The 14,702-nt window shown below is 40.9% G+C and overlaps 1 protein-coding gene across 1 annotated transcript; it reads right to left on the reverse strand.

Moving 5' to 3' along the window:
• Window positions 1-256: 256 nt before the first annotated feature.
• APOH (apolipoprotein H) lies at window positions 257-12,385 on the reverse strand. The gene is made up of 8 exons (XM_028520830.2): window positions 12,234-12,385; window positions 11,686-11,862; window positions 10,301-10,397; window positions 8,641-8,717; window positions 6,441-6,647; window positions 3,645-3,824; window positions 1,777-1,974; window positions 257-408 (listed from the first exon to the last, which is right to left on the reverse strand). Exons 1-8 carry the CDS (start codon window positions 12,295-12,297, stop codon window positions 353-355), a joined length of 1,056 nt encoding a protein of 351 aa, XP_028376631.1. The 5' UTR covers window positions 12,298-12,385; the 3' UTR covers window positions 257-352.
• Window positions 12,386-14,702: the final 2,317 nt, after the last annotated feature.

Consider the following 14,702-nt stretch of genomic DNA (forward strand, 5'->3'; position numbering starts at 1 on the left):
TGTAATATGTATCAAGTGATACCGATGTGGTGGGAGAGGGTGGGTGTCTGTGGACCATTCAGTGAGAACTACTGAACTGTAGTTGTTTCAGGGGAAAGTATCTGAGGACAGAGCAGGGAGAGGGGAACTGGGTCACTCAGATCACTGTTTACACTTTTCATTTCACAGCAATTAAATGATGATGTTCCAAATACATGGGTTCTTAATCAGATAACATAACTAAAACTAAGCCCATGTGGAGTAATGATAGAACGGCTCAGGCCATAAATCCAGTCATTTATTTGTTTCTACTTCCATTAGGTTTCTTGGACAAACACAGATATGACATTCAATTTTGAATCTGAAAACCAGTTCAGCACGGCTTCACATCTGATGCATCAGTCTTCCAGAAAGCCAGAGAACTGTGCTCTGTTTGGGGAGAAAAAGATAAACATACTATGAGAAACAACCATTTCTCAAATTTGTTAAATGGTTAAGACAAATACATTTTACAAATGTGCAGAATAAAATGAATTATATGAATGAAATCATGCAGCGTGAGGTTTAGGTGATAGGACAACACATTAGGGAAACAATAAGGCCCTTGTTTCCAGGAGAGAAAGTAAAAACTTCTGTATAACCCTGAGAGTCAAGATTTAAAGAAACAGAACTGAATATCAGCACTTTATTTCTTCTCCAATGCACTATCAGTAGGGCTTTGTTTGAAGACTAGGAGGGAGAATGGCTTGAATAGATACATCAACAAAGCTCTGTTTGCTTTTTTTTTTAATTATCCTCTTCTACTTTTTTTTTTACTGATTTGTATTGAGCTTACAGTGCATTGTTAATTTTGATATTTAACGTCTCACCAGGGCTCAGCTCTATTTTGAATAATAACAGTTTATTCAGTGCATTTCTAACCCTTCGTAATTATAATAACTGTCTTTGGTTGAGCACTGATTCAATGTCAGGCCTAATGTTTCTGACAAACCTGTGAGATGGGTATTATCTACTAGTTATCACTCCCTCTGTCTCTCCAGGGGGCCGCTTCTCAGACCCCTCTCCTCTTCTCTCCCTCTGCTCCCGACTCTGTTCTTCCCCGCTGGTACAGGGCTGTCTTACATTCTTGGACCATTTCTAAACCTACAGCCAACAACAGCTTCAGCCTCTGCCGGTTCTTCCTCCAGACGACAAAGATATTTAAACCCGAAACCCGAAACCTTAAACGGTTGGCAGCTCTAAGCGCTGGCCATTATAAACTTTTTTAAAAACCTCACACAGACATAATTATCTTCCTTAAAATATTTTGCTCTGATGAACACTATGTTCTAGTGGGTACTTTTCAAACTCTAGCAAATGCTGAAAGAAGGGAAAAAATGTTAGATCTGTAAACCAGTTACCATTGCCTTGAGTTACTTTGTAATTTGGGATGGTTCTTTATAATTTGGGACCAACAAGTGGCAAATATTCCACTTATTATTATTACTACTACTACTACTACTATTCAAACTTAATTTGGAATTATACAAGATAGGATAATTCACCTCAATATTCATCAAATAAAATCACAATCACAAGTATTAAGGAAAAGAATTGGAAAGAAAAATAAAATGGTTATGCAGGTAAGGAAACCGAGAGCACCCACTGTTTCATCTCACTGTTGCTCCTGTCCCCATCTCTTTTTAAAAGTCCAATGACCATATTGGCATGGCTCCTTATGGTCGTTATGTAATAAAGTAGTGATTGTGGGGAAGGGCAAATGGAAGTCCTGGCTCCAAGTTCCAGTGTTAGACTTACCCTTGAAGCATTTGGGGATTTCTAAGGTGCCGTCTATGCACTCAGCATCCTCTGTATAGCTGCACTTCTTTTCCTTGTTTTTGCAGAAGAAAGAAACTTTTTGACCATGCAGCATTCCATTCTTAAATTTTTCTTGGATCTTTACTCTCTCCCCTTCAAATATCACAGTTGCTTTTTTAACAGATACACTACAAGATGCTGAAAGAGACAATATCTGTAGTCAAGACTTAGGAGTTCTTAGTCTTTCTTAAAGAGGATGTAGCATTTGAGCCTGTAGATGAGGACCCCTGAAAGAAATTGCTCAAGAGAAGAAGATTCCAAGACTGTACCTGGGGAATAACATCAATATCATTGCTAATAACAGTTCTTTAGCAACAGAACCATTAGTCATGGATTCCAGGATGGACTTTTCTCCCCCTACAGTAGCCATATAACAAGAGCAGAAGCATCGGACTCCGGGCTTCAGTGAAGAACTTCTACCAGATGCTGTCATGTCATGTAAGCCTACACTGGCCCACTCATAACCCATTTATTGACGTAATGCACATGCCCCACCAGCCACTGTGAGGGTTGGCTAATAACAGCTCACAGCGGCTCCTTTCTCTGAAAAATTGTCTTCAGCCATAAGGAAGGCCCCTCTCCCAGGAGGTAATGCAAATCTGCCCCCAACCCCAGGGTCAGAGAAGGGAATAGCCCGAAGCCAATGACTAGGAGATACAAAAAGCAGGTCCCCTTGCTTCTTGGTGGGATCAACTCTGGGGCAGAATTCATAATCCAGAGCCCCCAAGGGGATGTAACAAGGAAATGTAGACTCTAGTTGAGACCACATGCTTGCTTGAAACTTAGTCGGATCAGCAGTATCAGCATCACCTGGGAACTTGGTACAAATGCAAATTCTCATGTCCTAGCCCAGATCTACTGAATCAGAAACTTTGTGGGATTCTGGAGCACGATGAAGAACCAGCCTCTGATGCACAGTGGGATATCTGGTCTCCCACTCCATTCTACCTGCCTCACTCTCTCCCAAGACACCCAACAAATCAACGGTACTTGAATCCCTGTTGCAAACTCTGCTTCTAGGGAACCCCAACCCAAGACACTATCCATATGTCATTTTGCCTGCTATTCCTAATTCCCTTTCTGCTTACACTGTCCAGCCCACCTGAGCAGACACCTAGTGCTAGGTTGTGGTTTTTGCATAAGCATGACACTGACCTTATCAAGGATAGACACCTAAAGGAAAATAGGCAGGTATCCTGGGAAAAAGATGTGTTAGTGATGAATCCTTTAGTTGAGAGGTACAGAGGTAGAGCCCAGCCAGGTTCAATGTGAGGAAGCAGAGAAACACGGAGATGGGAGAGACCATGAGGCCACTGAGATATGAAAAAAGTAACAACTGCTCCTAATGTTCACCTCCAGTTCTTAGGAGGAGGTGTTGTGCTTCATTTCCTGTTCTTCAATGCCCATCAGATTGCCTGTTACCCAAGTATAAGCCCCATTTCCTTGAAAAAGCTTGAATATGTGGTTGTTTTTTTTTACAACAATGAGAAGACCATTGTTAACCAAAACCGAGCAGAAATGGATGCTCATAGGCAAAGACTTAAATGCGTTATAGGAAGCCCACACAATCTTCCACCATATTATCAATGCTTACAAGGGATCAGTTTGTTTCACACATTTTAATGTCAAACAAGCTTGCTAAGCACGAAGCTGCCTAATGAGTCCTAAAGTCTTTCATGTGCCAGGAGCTGTGAAGCCAGTAGCTGTCTGAGCAACAAGTCACAAAGGAATAGAACAAGAAAAAGGCAAGTAAAGGTGACCTACTGGTATGTTCAGAGACATTTTAAGACCTCACCCATATTTCATACCTTTACAACTTGGCTGTGCAGACCAGTTCCCAAATTTGGTACATTCTACTTCTTGTGGGCCATCCAAGACATATTTCTCATGGCAACCATATGTGGCTTTATCCTGGTAATAAAGTGCTTCTTTTGCAGGATAGTTCACAAATCCATTGTTTGGTCTTGATGGGAATGGGCATTTTACTTCTAAAAAGTTTATTCAATAAAACATATTAGTATAAAATAGTGATGTTGTCCAGTAGTCATAGAATACACAGTTACATTCTAGCCCCTTTATACCATTGATCACTGGGGGTTCCAGTGACTAGAATGCAATGTCTAGGTACATTGGTGCTTAATTTTGTCCTATGATCTCATATTCATGGGACCTTGGATTATAAAAGAAAAAAAGAGAGAGAGAAAACACCACTTTGAAAGTATATGAATGAGCCCTTGCTGGTGTGGCTCAGTGGATTAAGTGTTGGCCTATGAAACAAAAGGTTGCCGATTTGATTCCCAGTCAGGGCACATGCCTGGGTTGCAGGCCAAATCCTCAGCAGGGAGCGCATGAGAGGCAACTACACACTGATGTTTCTCTCCCTCTCTTTCTCCCTCTCTTCCTCCCTCTCTAAAAATCAATAAATAAAATCTTTTAAAAACTGAAAAAGAAAGTATATGAATGAGTCACCAAGTTCTTAGGGCTTTCACATAATCATAAGGTATTATTTACTGTGAATTTCATCTCCATGCAGCCTAAGATGGTGAGTTTGAAAGAAGGAAAAAATATAAGTCTGTCTCTTTTAATCAACTAGCCATAAAATTGGAACACAAAGACTCTCTCCATGCACATTAGCACGCCATTATTTGGATTTTAAATGTTACAACGAATTCTTCAGATGGTACAAGAAGCCAGAACAAAATACAAGGGAGAAAAATGGTGCCACTTCCAAGCTTTCTTAAGGCTTCCCAAATCCACATCCCTGTTTACCCCAATACAATAAGACAAGGGTGAAGTCAGGAGTTCAGAACTTTTGGGAGGTAGAATAATGAGGCGGTTTAAGAGGACAAACTTCAGAGTTGGACTGCTTGGTTTAATGTTGGCTCTTCCACACATTAAATGAGAAAAAGAATCTATGAGTCTATAATAATACTAAAAGAAAAAGTCCATGGAAGAAAATCCCATCTCTGCAGGCGAATGCCAGCTGATCAATATAGAAGGGAAGATAGAATTAGAAAGTCACTATTTTGCAACCATCAGTGTCAAAACTGGACCATCAGTGGACGCAGCAAGTACATCTAGAGAAAGCATATTCACACAATCACCAAGTGTCATCCACAGGTAATTTACTAATTCCAAAGAGAAAGAGATCCTTTACCAAGAAAAGATCTGCCACACCCCACCTGATTAAAGGATCAAACTAAACATGACCAGCGGTGGGCTGACATGTGATAAAATGAATTCTTAACAAATTATGTAGCTTCAAACACAAGTAAAAAAAATCAGCCAAAATTCGGTTATGAATCATTCTACAAGACAATTAGCCTGTACTCTTTAAAAAATGTCAATGACAGACAACTCAAAAGGCAGGGGATCATTCTCAATTAAAGAGGCTAAAGGGACATGACAACAAAACAGAATGTGTGATTCCAAATTAGATCTCACATAAAATAAAACACACACATAAAGGATATTTCTGGCTCAATTAGAAAAGTTTACAGATGAAATGTTCCTAATTGTTTATAATATTATAACTGTTTAAATTATTCTGAATAATTCAAAACATGTTACATGTCTTGGGAACTGTGACAATAGGAGACTGTCCTTGTGCTTAGAGTATTCACACTGAAGCATCATGGGAAGGGATCATGATGTGCCTGGCTTGATGGTTCAGTGATAAAAAGTATCTGGGCCGGGGGATGGGTGACTGAAAATATCACAACATGCTGACAGTTGATACATCTAGGTGACAGGCTGGAAAAAAGTTTCAAATACCTACTGCTTAGGACTTGAGAGAATTAAATGAGATGACACAGACAAAGTAAGAGACAGAGTTGAGTCCCCCCAAAAGGGTCTAGGTATTATTACTGGTAGTTTCCCTATGCAAAAAAGCACTAATGTTTTGAATCATTCAGTTGATATCTAAAATACCTACTTCAGGAGAAGTTAACAGTCCTTAGTATCAAACTCACCGTGTGCATGATAAATTCTGTAACGTGTCTACTTGGTATGCAATTGACAAATTTAAAGATGGTGATGAGAGGTCAGTTTCAAAGAGGAAGAATGTGCATAATTTTTTTTAAAACCAGATATTTTTGTGATTCTTAAATTTAAGTGAAAGCTTATAACAATCTGACTGCAACCCAGTCTTTACCTTCATCTCCCAGGACACCTCAGTATGATCCAGGCTTCTCCTCACCAGCCCACATCAAGTCAACTGTCTGCACACATGCCCTGTTCTTCCTGCCTTCCAGACCTCCCACATCCTATACCCTGCGTGGCTTGCCTTCCCCCCATCACCACTCACTCTCCAAGCCCCTGCTCTGGCTGCTGCAGACAGTTCATTGCATTATATATAATTCCCCTGAGGTGAGAAGCCAGGTCTCATTCATCTGGTATCCCAAACACCTAGCACACTGCCTGGTGCATAGTAGAGGCCAGTGGACACTTGTCAAACAAGGCCCTGTGGAAGGCAGCTCTGCTCACCACTCACCACCACCGCCAAGCAAGGTCATTTGAAACATTCAATGATAGCAGAACAGTCACTAGTCTTCAAAAGTGGGGATTACACTAACATAATCATTTTCTTTTATCTTTGCACTTACCCCTGCATTCTGGTAACTCAGTCCAGTTGCCATGTTCTGTGCAGGTAATGCTTTCATTTCCAAACATGGCGTAGTGTGGCAAGCACTTAAAAACTGCCTTGTACCCATAGAGGGCGCTGTCTATAGAGAAGGAGCTGTTTGTGGCCAATGACTTAGAAATACTAAGTACTGCAAACTTAGGTGTGGGTGGTGGAGGGCAGTTTACAGCTGCAAAAAGAAAGAACTGTTATTTTTATGAAAATCATTGAGACTTTTAAGTATACCCTTTCCAGAAAAGAAAAAAAATCTGAAGATTAATTTGAGAAAATGCAAGATTTGATCAAATGCCATGGTAAAAATGGTCAATTGTAAAAGCCAAATGAGAAAATTTGATCTGGAAGCAGATGCCTGCTACAATAACATAATGCTTCGGTTTCCATGAGTCTTTGATCTCAATGCAACCTCGGAAGATGTTTCTGGAAGTCAGAGCAGGTGGACAACATCGCTGACAGACCCTCCTATAATCATCGCTATTGACAGCAACTTCGTACAAAGCTGCGTGTGTTCCACGTCTGAGTTCTACTGCTGGTTCAGGTTCGTCTGTTCCTGTGGAATACCTCCCGCTTTTTGTGCACTCTGGAGCTTATACAAAGAGCTTTCCACAGAGAAATGGTATAGGCTGTCATCCTGACCTGACTCATGTGAAGTCTGAGCGAGTCCAGGGAAAGTTATGGTAACATAACGGAAGTTAGTGCCGACCAAAATGTGATTTCACTTGAATCATCTAGAGCAGCGGTCCCCAACCTTTTTGGCACTAGGGACTGGTTTCACGGAAGACTATTTTTCCATGGACCGGAGTAGGGGGGATGGTCTCAGGATGATTCAAACACATTACATTCAAGCCCATTGCTACGCAGTCTCTTTCCTAACAGGCCACAGACCGGTACCAGTCTATGGCCCGGGGTGTTCGGGACCCCTGATCTAGAGTCTCAACATGTGATCCACGGACCAGCAACATGAGCACTGCCTGGAAGCCTGTTAGAAATGCAGAAGCTCAGGCCCTACCCAGGACCCATGAATCGGAAACTGCATTTTGTAAGGATGCCCAGATGATTCGTATGCACACTAGAGTATGAGAAGCACTTGTTTAGGTTAGATTGAAGCTAAAGTAGTCAATCTACTTGTAACTAAAAAGAAAAAAGGGACTTTACATATCCTCAGGGGAGGATTTAAAATACATAAATAAATAGGGAAGCTATTTATAAGAACCATGGTGATTCCTATGACTGAGTAAAAAACTCTACTTAATTTAGCTTAAAATAATTTTTTTGGTAGTTCAGTGTTTCTTAAACTAGTGTTTATTTGAAATTGTTTTACTTTTCTACTTCTTTTGCTGGGACACACCTCACTGAAATGTCAAAAATTCATAAGTATCATTGTAATGCCTGGGCCTTTTGGTCAAAGATTAGACTTGCAAAAATCACACGTAAGGGCATGTAAGAATGTCCCTCCCCATAAAAGCAAAGCCCAGAGCTGACCCTGACTGCTCGACTGAGTGTCCTCTGAACTAATCTTATCACCAGTGCCTTTTGCAGGAAACTCAATCAGCTTTTTGGATGCAGGGCCCTTTGATAATCTCTAAACTTACCATGAAGGTAACTTCCTCGTCTCCCTCATCTTACTGACTTACTTGCTGAGGGCAGTGCTAAGTCTCCCTTAGCTCAGTGGCCTCAGTGCTGAAAACAGGATGTAGTGCATATTATGTCCTCAGTATATGTCTATTGAATACATAAATGAGTGAGTGAATGAATGGATGAATGAGTGAATAGGGTTCCAGAGGGGGAAGAAGGTGTTTGATGCAGAAGTTCCTCCAGTCAAATGGTGGCAGTCCCTGACAGACCAATGCCACACACACCCAAGCCCCTGCCCAAACACTGTGGGAGAGCTGGAATTCATAAACCCAGAGATCCCTGGCACCATCAGGTAGAGGATACAAAATGTGTTCATGGGTAGAAGGCTTCCCTTCTGTCATTCCCAAGTGCTTCTTTACTCCTCCAGAGGATGATGTCATCAGGATGAATATTCCCTACAAGGGCGACCAACCGTCTCATGGAGCTGAGACTGAAGGGTCTCCAGGCATGAGACTTAGAGTCCTGAAACCAGAAAAGTCCCAGGTAAACCACCTGGTCACCTCCCCCATATCTGGGACCCACAGACTCACGGGCACAGACAGGAAGGTCGGGACTCCATTTTCCTTCCTCAGTGCATCGAGCAGATTTGGTTCCATTCAGATAAAAACTGCAAAAGGAAAATTTAATCCATCAAGCGGGAAAAGAATCCATCGAGAGCATCTCAAATGTCTTTGCCCTTGTGCATTGCTTCAGATTAATACTATTGACTTTGTTCACATTTTATAACGTTGTTTTCCTGTGGAGCTTAACACATATACAAGGCTCAGGTCTCCCAGCCTAAAGCTGCAGGTGAATCGCTGAAGAAGGGGCGGGTTCCATAGCTGGAGGGTACAGTGGCCCAACCTCCAAACCCTCATCTCCAACCAGCTGGACCAACTGGTTGATTGCTATGTGAAGCAAAAAAAAAATGAAATTGAATCAAATTGAGTAATCACTACTATTCATTTTCTGAGAGCCCAGTGACACAAATGTATAAAAACAATGCAGTCTATTATCAAGGTGATTGCTTTGTATGTTACATAAATGTCTAATCACTATGTTGTATGCCTGAAAGTAATATAATATTGTATACCAACTATAATTTAAAAAGTTAAAAAATTTAAAACCAAAAAACCAATGTAGTTTATTTTCATCAAAAATGTAACATTTTGTCCTTGGAGCCATTTTTTTCAGTGTGCTTTATCATTAGACCCACCAGTAGTAATTTGGGTTTCAGATGAGAGGACTGCATTTCTCTTTCCCACATAGTATTTCTTAATCTCCAATCCCAAACAAGGATCCTCAGTAAAGTTTTGCCCAACTGTATGTACAATCAACATGCTATATTTCCAGGGACACCAGTGGTGTTTTTGCTCATAAGGCAGATGAGCCGTATTACCAACCACAGGCTTTCCTCCTGGGGCTGTTGCACTGCATTGAGAATTAAGAGCACTGTGTCCTCCATCATCATACTCCCAACCTTTTCCACAGAATTCCCTTCTAGAGACTGCCAGCTTAGTCAATCAAGTTAGCCTCATGGCTAAAGCCCAAATCCAATGCCTATACTATTTTAATCCTCATATCAAGATTTGGCCCAGAAATTATAAGGAATTACAGTCCAGTTTCAATCATCTTTTTTCTATTTTTTTCCTTTTTATTGAATTTATTGGGGTGATACCAGTTAACAAAATTATACAGGTTTAAGGTGCATAATTCCACAACACATGATCTGTAACTGCACGGTGTGTTCACCACCCCAAGTCTAGCCCCTGTCTGTCACCAATACCCTCTTACCCTTATACCCTCTCCCCCCATACCCTCATATACCCCCATACCCTCTTCCACCTCCCCTCTCCCCCCTTCCCAGCAATCACCACACTGTTGTCTGTGTCCATGAGTTTTTCTCTTTTTTCTTTTTTGCTCAATTTCTTTATCCCCTAATCCCCACCCCCCAGACAGCTGTCAATAATTTTAATGTACCTCATCAGATAAGTAACTAATCAGATGCAGATAAATTAGACATGTTTTGCTAATTATCATATTCCCCACCCCTTACCCACCCTCAGCACCGCTGTGTATTTGTATTCAGGGATTTGTACTCAGTAAATCTAAGGCCAGAAATAAAGTCTAGACTAGTCCTGAGGTTTAGCTTAAGGGCATGGAAATGAGCTTCATCGATTAGCTACTCAGAAGTCACCTAGAAGTCCTTACCCAGTGTTACAAGCAAAACTGATCGTGCTGGGATATTCAAAGGTTGAATAGCGTACAGCTCCATTTGGTAAGATTCCAGCAAAAGGACACACTCTGGCTGTGATTTAAAGATTAAAAAGGTAAATACCTATTTATAGAGTTTCCTATTAAAATAAAAACATATAAACTCATTTCTATCCATTGACCCAATAACTCTACTGGTAACATTCTAAGAAAAATAACTAAAATGTGTAAAATGATACATGCATTAACATGTTCATTACATGGTTATCTCTAATAACAAAAACTGAACAGTCTAAATGTTCACTCTCAAGGTACTGTTTTAATTAATGATGGTAAATCAATAGTTGAACTATAATGTAGTCAATAAAATATTGATTATGAAAACCATAGAGACATAGTCAATGTTTCTGCTATACTGATGAAAATAGAAGAATACAAAATGGTCTCTACTCTCTGTAATATGCAAAAAAATACATATGGGAGATAAAAATGAAATTGTTAGTGTTCTAGAGTTATAACTGACTTAAAGAAAAAATTTCTAAAGATATTATAGTGTTTTTTCACTAAAAGTTATGTTTGGTCTTTTTAATCAAAGAGTATGTTAAAATCACTTGTATGAACATGTATACTTTTCACAAATGTGATGTCCATATGACCGAAATAACCAAAGCCTAGATAGGTCCATACAGTTTTTTAGTGCTTAACTTCTGTGTAAAATTGCCAGAAAATTCTATCTGGTTGATTGCTCAATATTTGACTGTAAAAATAATACCAACTTGGTATCACAGAACCATATTCTGAGGGTGAATAAAAGTAACCATCTAGCATAAAGGAATAAGGAGATATAAATGTATATAATTTATGTTATATGACTAACTTAGTATAATACATATTTATTCTTTACTACGAATATAACATGTAATATATACATAATTCAGATGAAATTTATTATCATTTCAGTAACTACTAAGTCTGCTTTCATTTTGAGGCAAAGTCCAGGGATATGATGATTCTTCATTTGTTTTTTTTTTTCAAGTGTCTCTTTGGCATTTCCTTAAATTACAGAATATCTGCACTTCTTTTTTCACTTCTGCAGTGTTTCCCTCTCCTTTTATCACACCAGGTCTCTTTTTCACAACTCCCCCAATTCTGGGCACAGCTTGCCTCCCCTTCCCTAAATAGTACCTACTGCCCTTGGCCTCATCTCTTATGGAGATGTCCCCAGACCCTCTTGTTTCTTTATAGCCCCCCAAACACACACACACACACAGCTCTGCTGGCTTCTGCACCCTGAGCAGCATGATAAGGTAGGGTACCCCCAACCCCCAAAATGTCCAGAATCCAAGTGAGGAGAGAGAATGTGCAAGAAGGCACTGACTTACGTGTACATTTCAGCGTGTTGATGGGCCATATTCCGGAGAGAGGGCAGGTGAACCGTCTCATCCCTCCCCGGGACACATAGCCTGGCTGGCAGGAGTACACTATCTGCTCCCCTGGATCATAGGCCAATTTTAAGGGAGTAACTGTGGCAAACGGTAGCTCTTCTGGCTTGGGGCAGGCTAAAATAGAGCACAAAGCAGTTGGTTAAGAAATCTAGGTGTGCATTTTTCAGTTCAGCTGGCATAGAAATTAAAACTCATTATTGTCGCTCACAACAACTCTACAAAGTTCTGTACCGTATCTCATCTAATCTCTTCAACAACACTCTGAAGGGTATTATTGTTATCCCCATTGTACAGGTCAGTACTCTGAGGCTTAAATTGTCTAAGCATTTTCTGGAGAACCTTTAAACGTGGCAAAATTCAAAAATAAGTATCAATCCAGCCTCTCCAGCATCCACCTTAAAGAGAATTTAAGTTATTAGCGATCCCTGGAATATACCAAGGGGTCGGAGAGATCGATTATTTTTGCAAAAGTGAAGGGTACTTACTCCGTCCTGCAGTTGCCACGTGGCAGAGAAGACTCGAGAACAAGAGGAGCACTGGAGAAATCATTGTGGATGGTTCACACAGACGCTGCCCAAGTGGCTTTCCTCTACCCAAAAGATGGATGCACGTAGGAAAGTGCTTAACTATTAACCATTTTTGTGTACTTTTTTGTCTGTAAATAGAAGATAACATATCACGATTTGAAAGGAACTCCGAGGCCTACATTCTTTAATCATTTACTTTCTTTCCACTTCTGCGGATCTGTTGTGAAATCATCGGTTGATGGTTTTTGTCTTTATAACGATTTTGTTAAAGGCACAAAACAGTGCATCATTGCCACTGATAGAACCCTGGCGATTCCCAGGTTGCCGGGTCTTCGGCCCAGACCTCTAGTTTCCCAGCCTTTGTTTTCTCCTCATCGTGGATGGATCACCTGAAGACCGAAGTGACTGCTTCACCCCCAGCCTTGGCACATAAACTTAGGATCCTCTCTTTCTTTCAGGGCTCCAGTCTTCACCCCTCTAACATGATATTCCACTTTCTAGATGTATGATTCTTAAGAACATGACAGAGGCCTCTATACCTAATATGTCTAAAAAATGGAGCTTGTTATTCTCTCACGCAATGGCTATTTCTTCCAGATCCCTCTTTTTAAAAAATTATTTTAATGATTGTTCAAGTACAATTTTCTATCTCTTACTCCCATCCCGGCCCACCCACCCAGCCCTCCCCACCTCCCTCCCATTTCCACCCGCCCCTAGTTTTTGTCCATGTGTCCTTTATACTTGTTCCTGTAAACCCTTCCCCTCTTCCCCTGAAATTCCCTCCCCTCTCCCCTCTGAACACTGTTAACCTGTTCTCTATTTCAGTGTCTTTGGTTATATTTTGCTTGTTTCTTTGTTTTGTTGTTTAGGTTCCTGTTAAAGGTGAGATCATATGGTATTTGTCCCTCACCGCCTGGCTTATTTTGCTTAGCATAATGCTCTCCAGTTCCATCCATGCTGTTGTGAAGGGTAGGAGCTCCTTCTTTCTTTCTGCTGCATAGAATTCCATTGTGTAAATGTACCATAGTTTTCTGATCCATTCATTCACTGATGGGCACCTAGGTTGCTTCCAGCACTTGGCTATTGTAAATTGTGCTGCTATGAACATTGGGGTGCATAGGTTCTTTTGGATTGTTGTTTCAGGATTCTTAGGGTATAATCCCAGCAGTGGAATTACTGGGTCAAAAGGCAGATCTATTTTTAGCTTTCTGAGAAAATTCCATACTGTTTTCCATAGTAGTTGTACCAGTCTGCAATCCCACCAACAGAGCACTAGGGTCCCCTTTTCTCCACAACCTCTCCAACACTTGTTTGTTGCCAGATCCCTCTTTTGCCTGCAGCTGGCAACAAGATCCTCCTGGGGGCTCTGGTTATGACCTCAGAGCTGTCTTTGACTCTTCAGTCGACTCACATCAAATCAACACCAAGTCTTGCTTAGCCATTCTCAACACTTCCTAGATCTGCGTAGACAGATGTTTAGATCTGTTTTAGGGATTAGAAAATTGACCAGGGCTCAAAGAAGAAAAGGAGCTGAGTAGGAGGAATGGTGATGACGTCAATGGGGAAGGTTCAGAGGGGAACCTTCCTCTGCACATTTCTCTCATACTTCATTGCTCTAAGGAACTGAATATGCAAATGAGCCATGGCCAGGCAATATATAAGAATATCATGCTGACCCCCATCTTTGTAGCAACCAATCCAGGAAGCCAAATCACAACCTCTGTAGCTACTGGCCCAACTTGGCACCAACCCAAAAAAAACAAGTATGCTCTTCTAACCAATCGCATAGGCTGCCTGAACTCTAGTTAGTCCATCTCCTCCATCTTCCCCGTAGCAACAAGCTGCAACCAGGGCAACTTGAAAGCTTCCCTTTTGTCTGCCCTAAGGTTTCCCATTCCTTTAACTGACTTTGAGTCTCTGCCAGACACAAATAATGATGGCTGACTCCCTGGCTATTACAAACTCTGAATAAACAGCTTTGCTGTGCTCTCACCAGGGTGGTCGAGGTTTATATCCACAGGTCTGAAGTTCCTGGAGACACAGCAGTTTAAGAAATGTTCTTGTCAGGCATCGATTCTTAAACTATGCTTATAACGAGCATGGTGTTCCATGATAAGTAGACAAGTGTACTTCCGCTAATATAAAATAATGGCCATCCTTCCCCTTTGTGATTAAATCACAATATTCTCTCTCCCCCCGCATAGTTAAATATGGAAGAATACCATATTTGTGGAGAATTCCATTACTGTGGAGAATTCCCTTTATGGGTGAGGAAGAGAGAAAGCTAGTGAAGAGGAGCCAAGTTGTTATGTAATAAAGTGCTGTGGCGGATGGAGAACGAGGGAGAAACTAGACAGGCTGGGCACCAGGGAAAGAAATGTCGAGAAGCTTGAAATTCAGAAGAGAACATTTTTGGCAGTCACTGCA

Source organism: Phyllostomus discolor, chromosome 8 (genome assembly GCF_004126475.2).
Source record: "Phyllostomus discolor isolate MPI-MPIP mPhyDis1 chromosome 8, mPhyDis1.pri.v3, whole genome shotgun sequence".
Lineage (NCBI taxonomy): Eukaryota > Metazoa > Chordata > Mammalia > Chiroptera > Phyllostomidae > Phyllostomus > Phyllostomus discolor.

Coding starts and splice junctions, on each gene's coding strand:
- APOH (XM_028520830.2), bottom strand. CDS start 12,297: ATGATTTCTCCAGTGCTCCTCTTGTTCTCGAGTCTTCTCTGCCACGTG. Junction 6,648..8,640: donor CGACCTTCCTGTCTGTGCCC/GTGAGTCTGTGG, acceptor TTCTTTTTGCAG/CTGTAAACTGCCCTCCACCA. Junction 409..1,776: donor AATCCCCAAATGCTTCAAGG/GTAAGTCTAACA, acceptor CTCCCCAAACAG/AGCACAGTTCTCTGGCTTTC.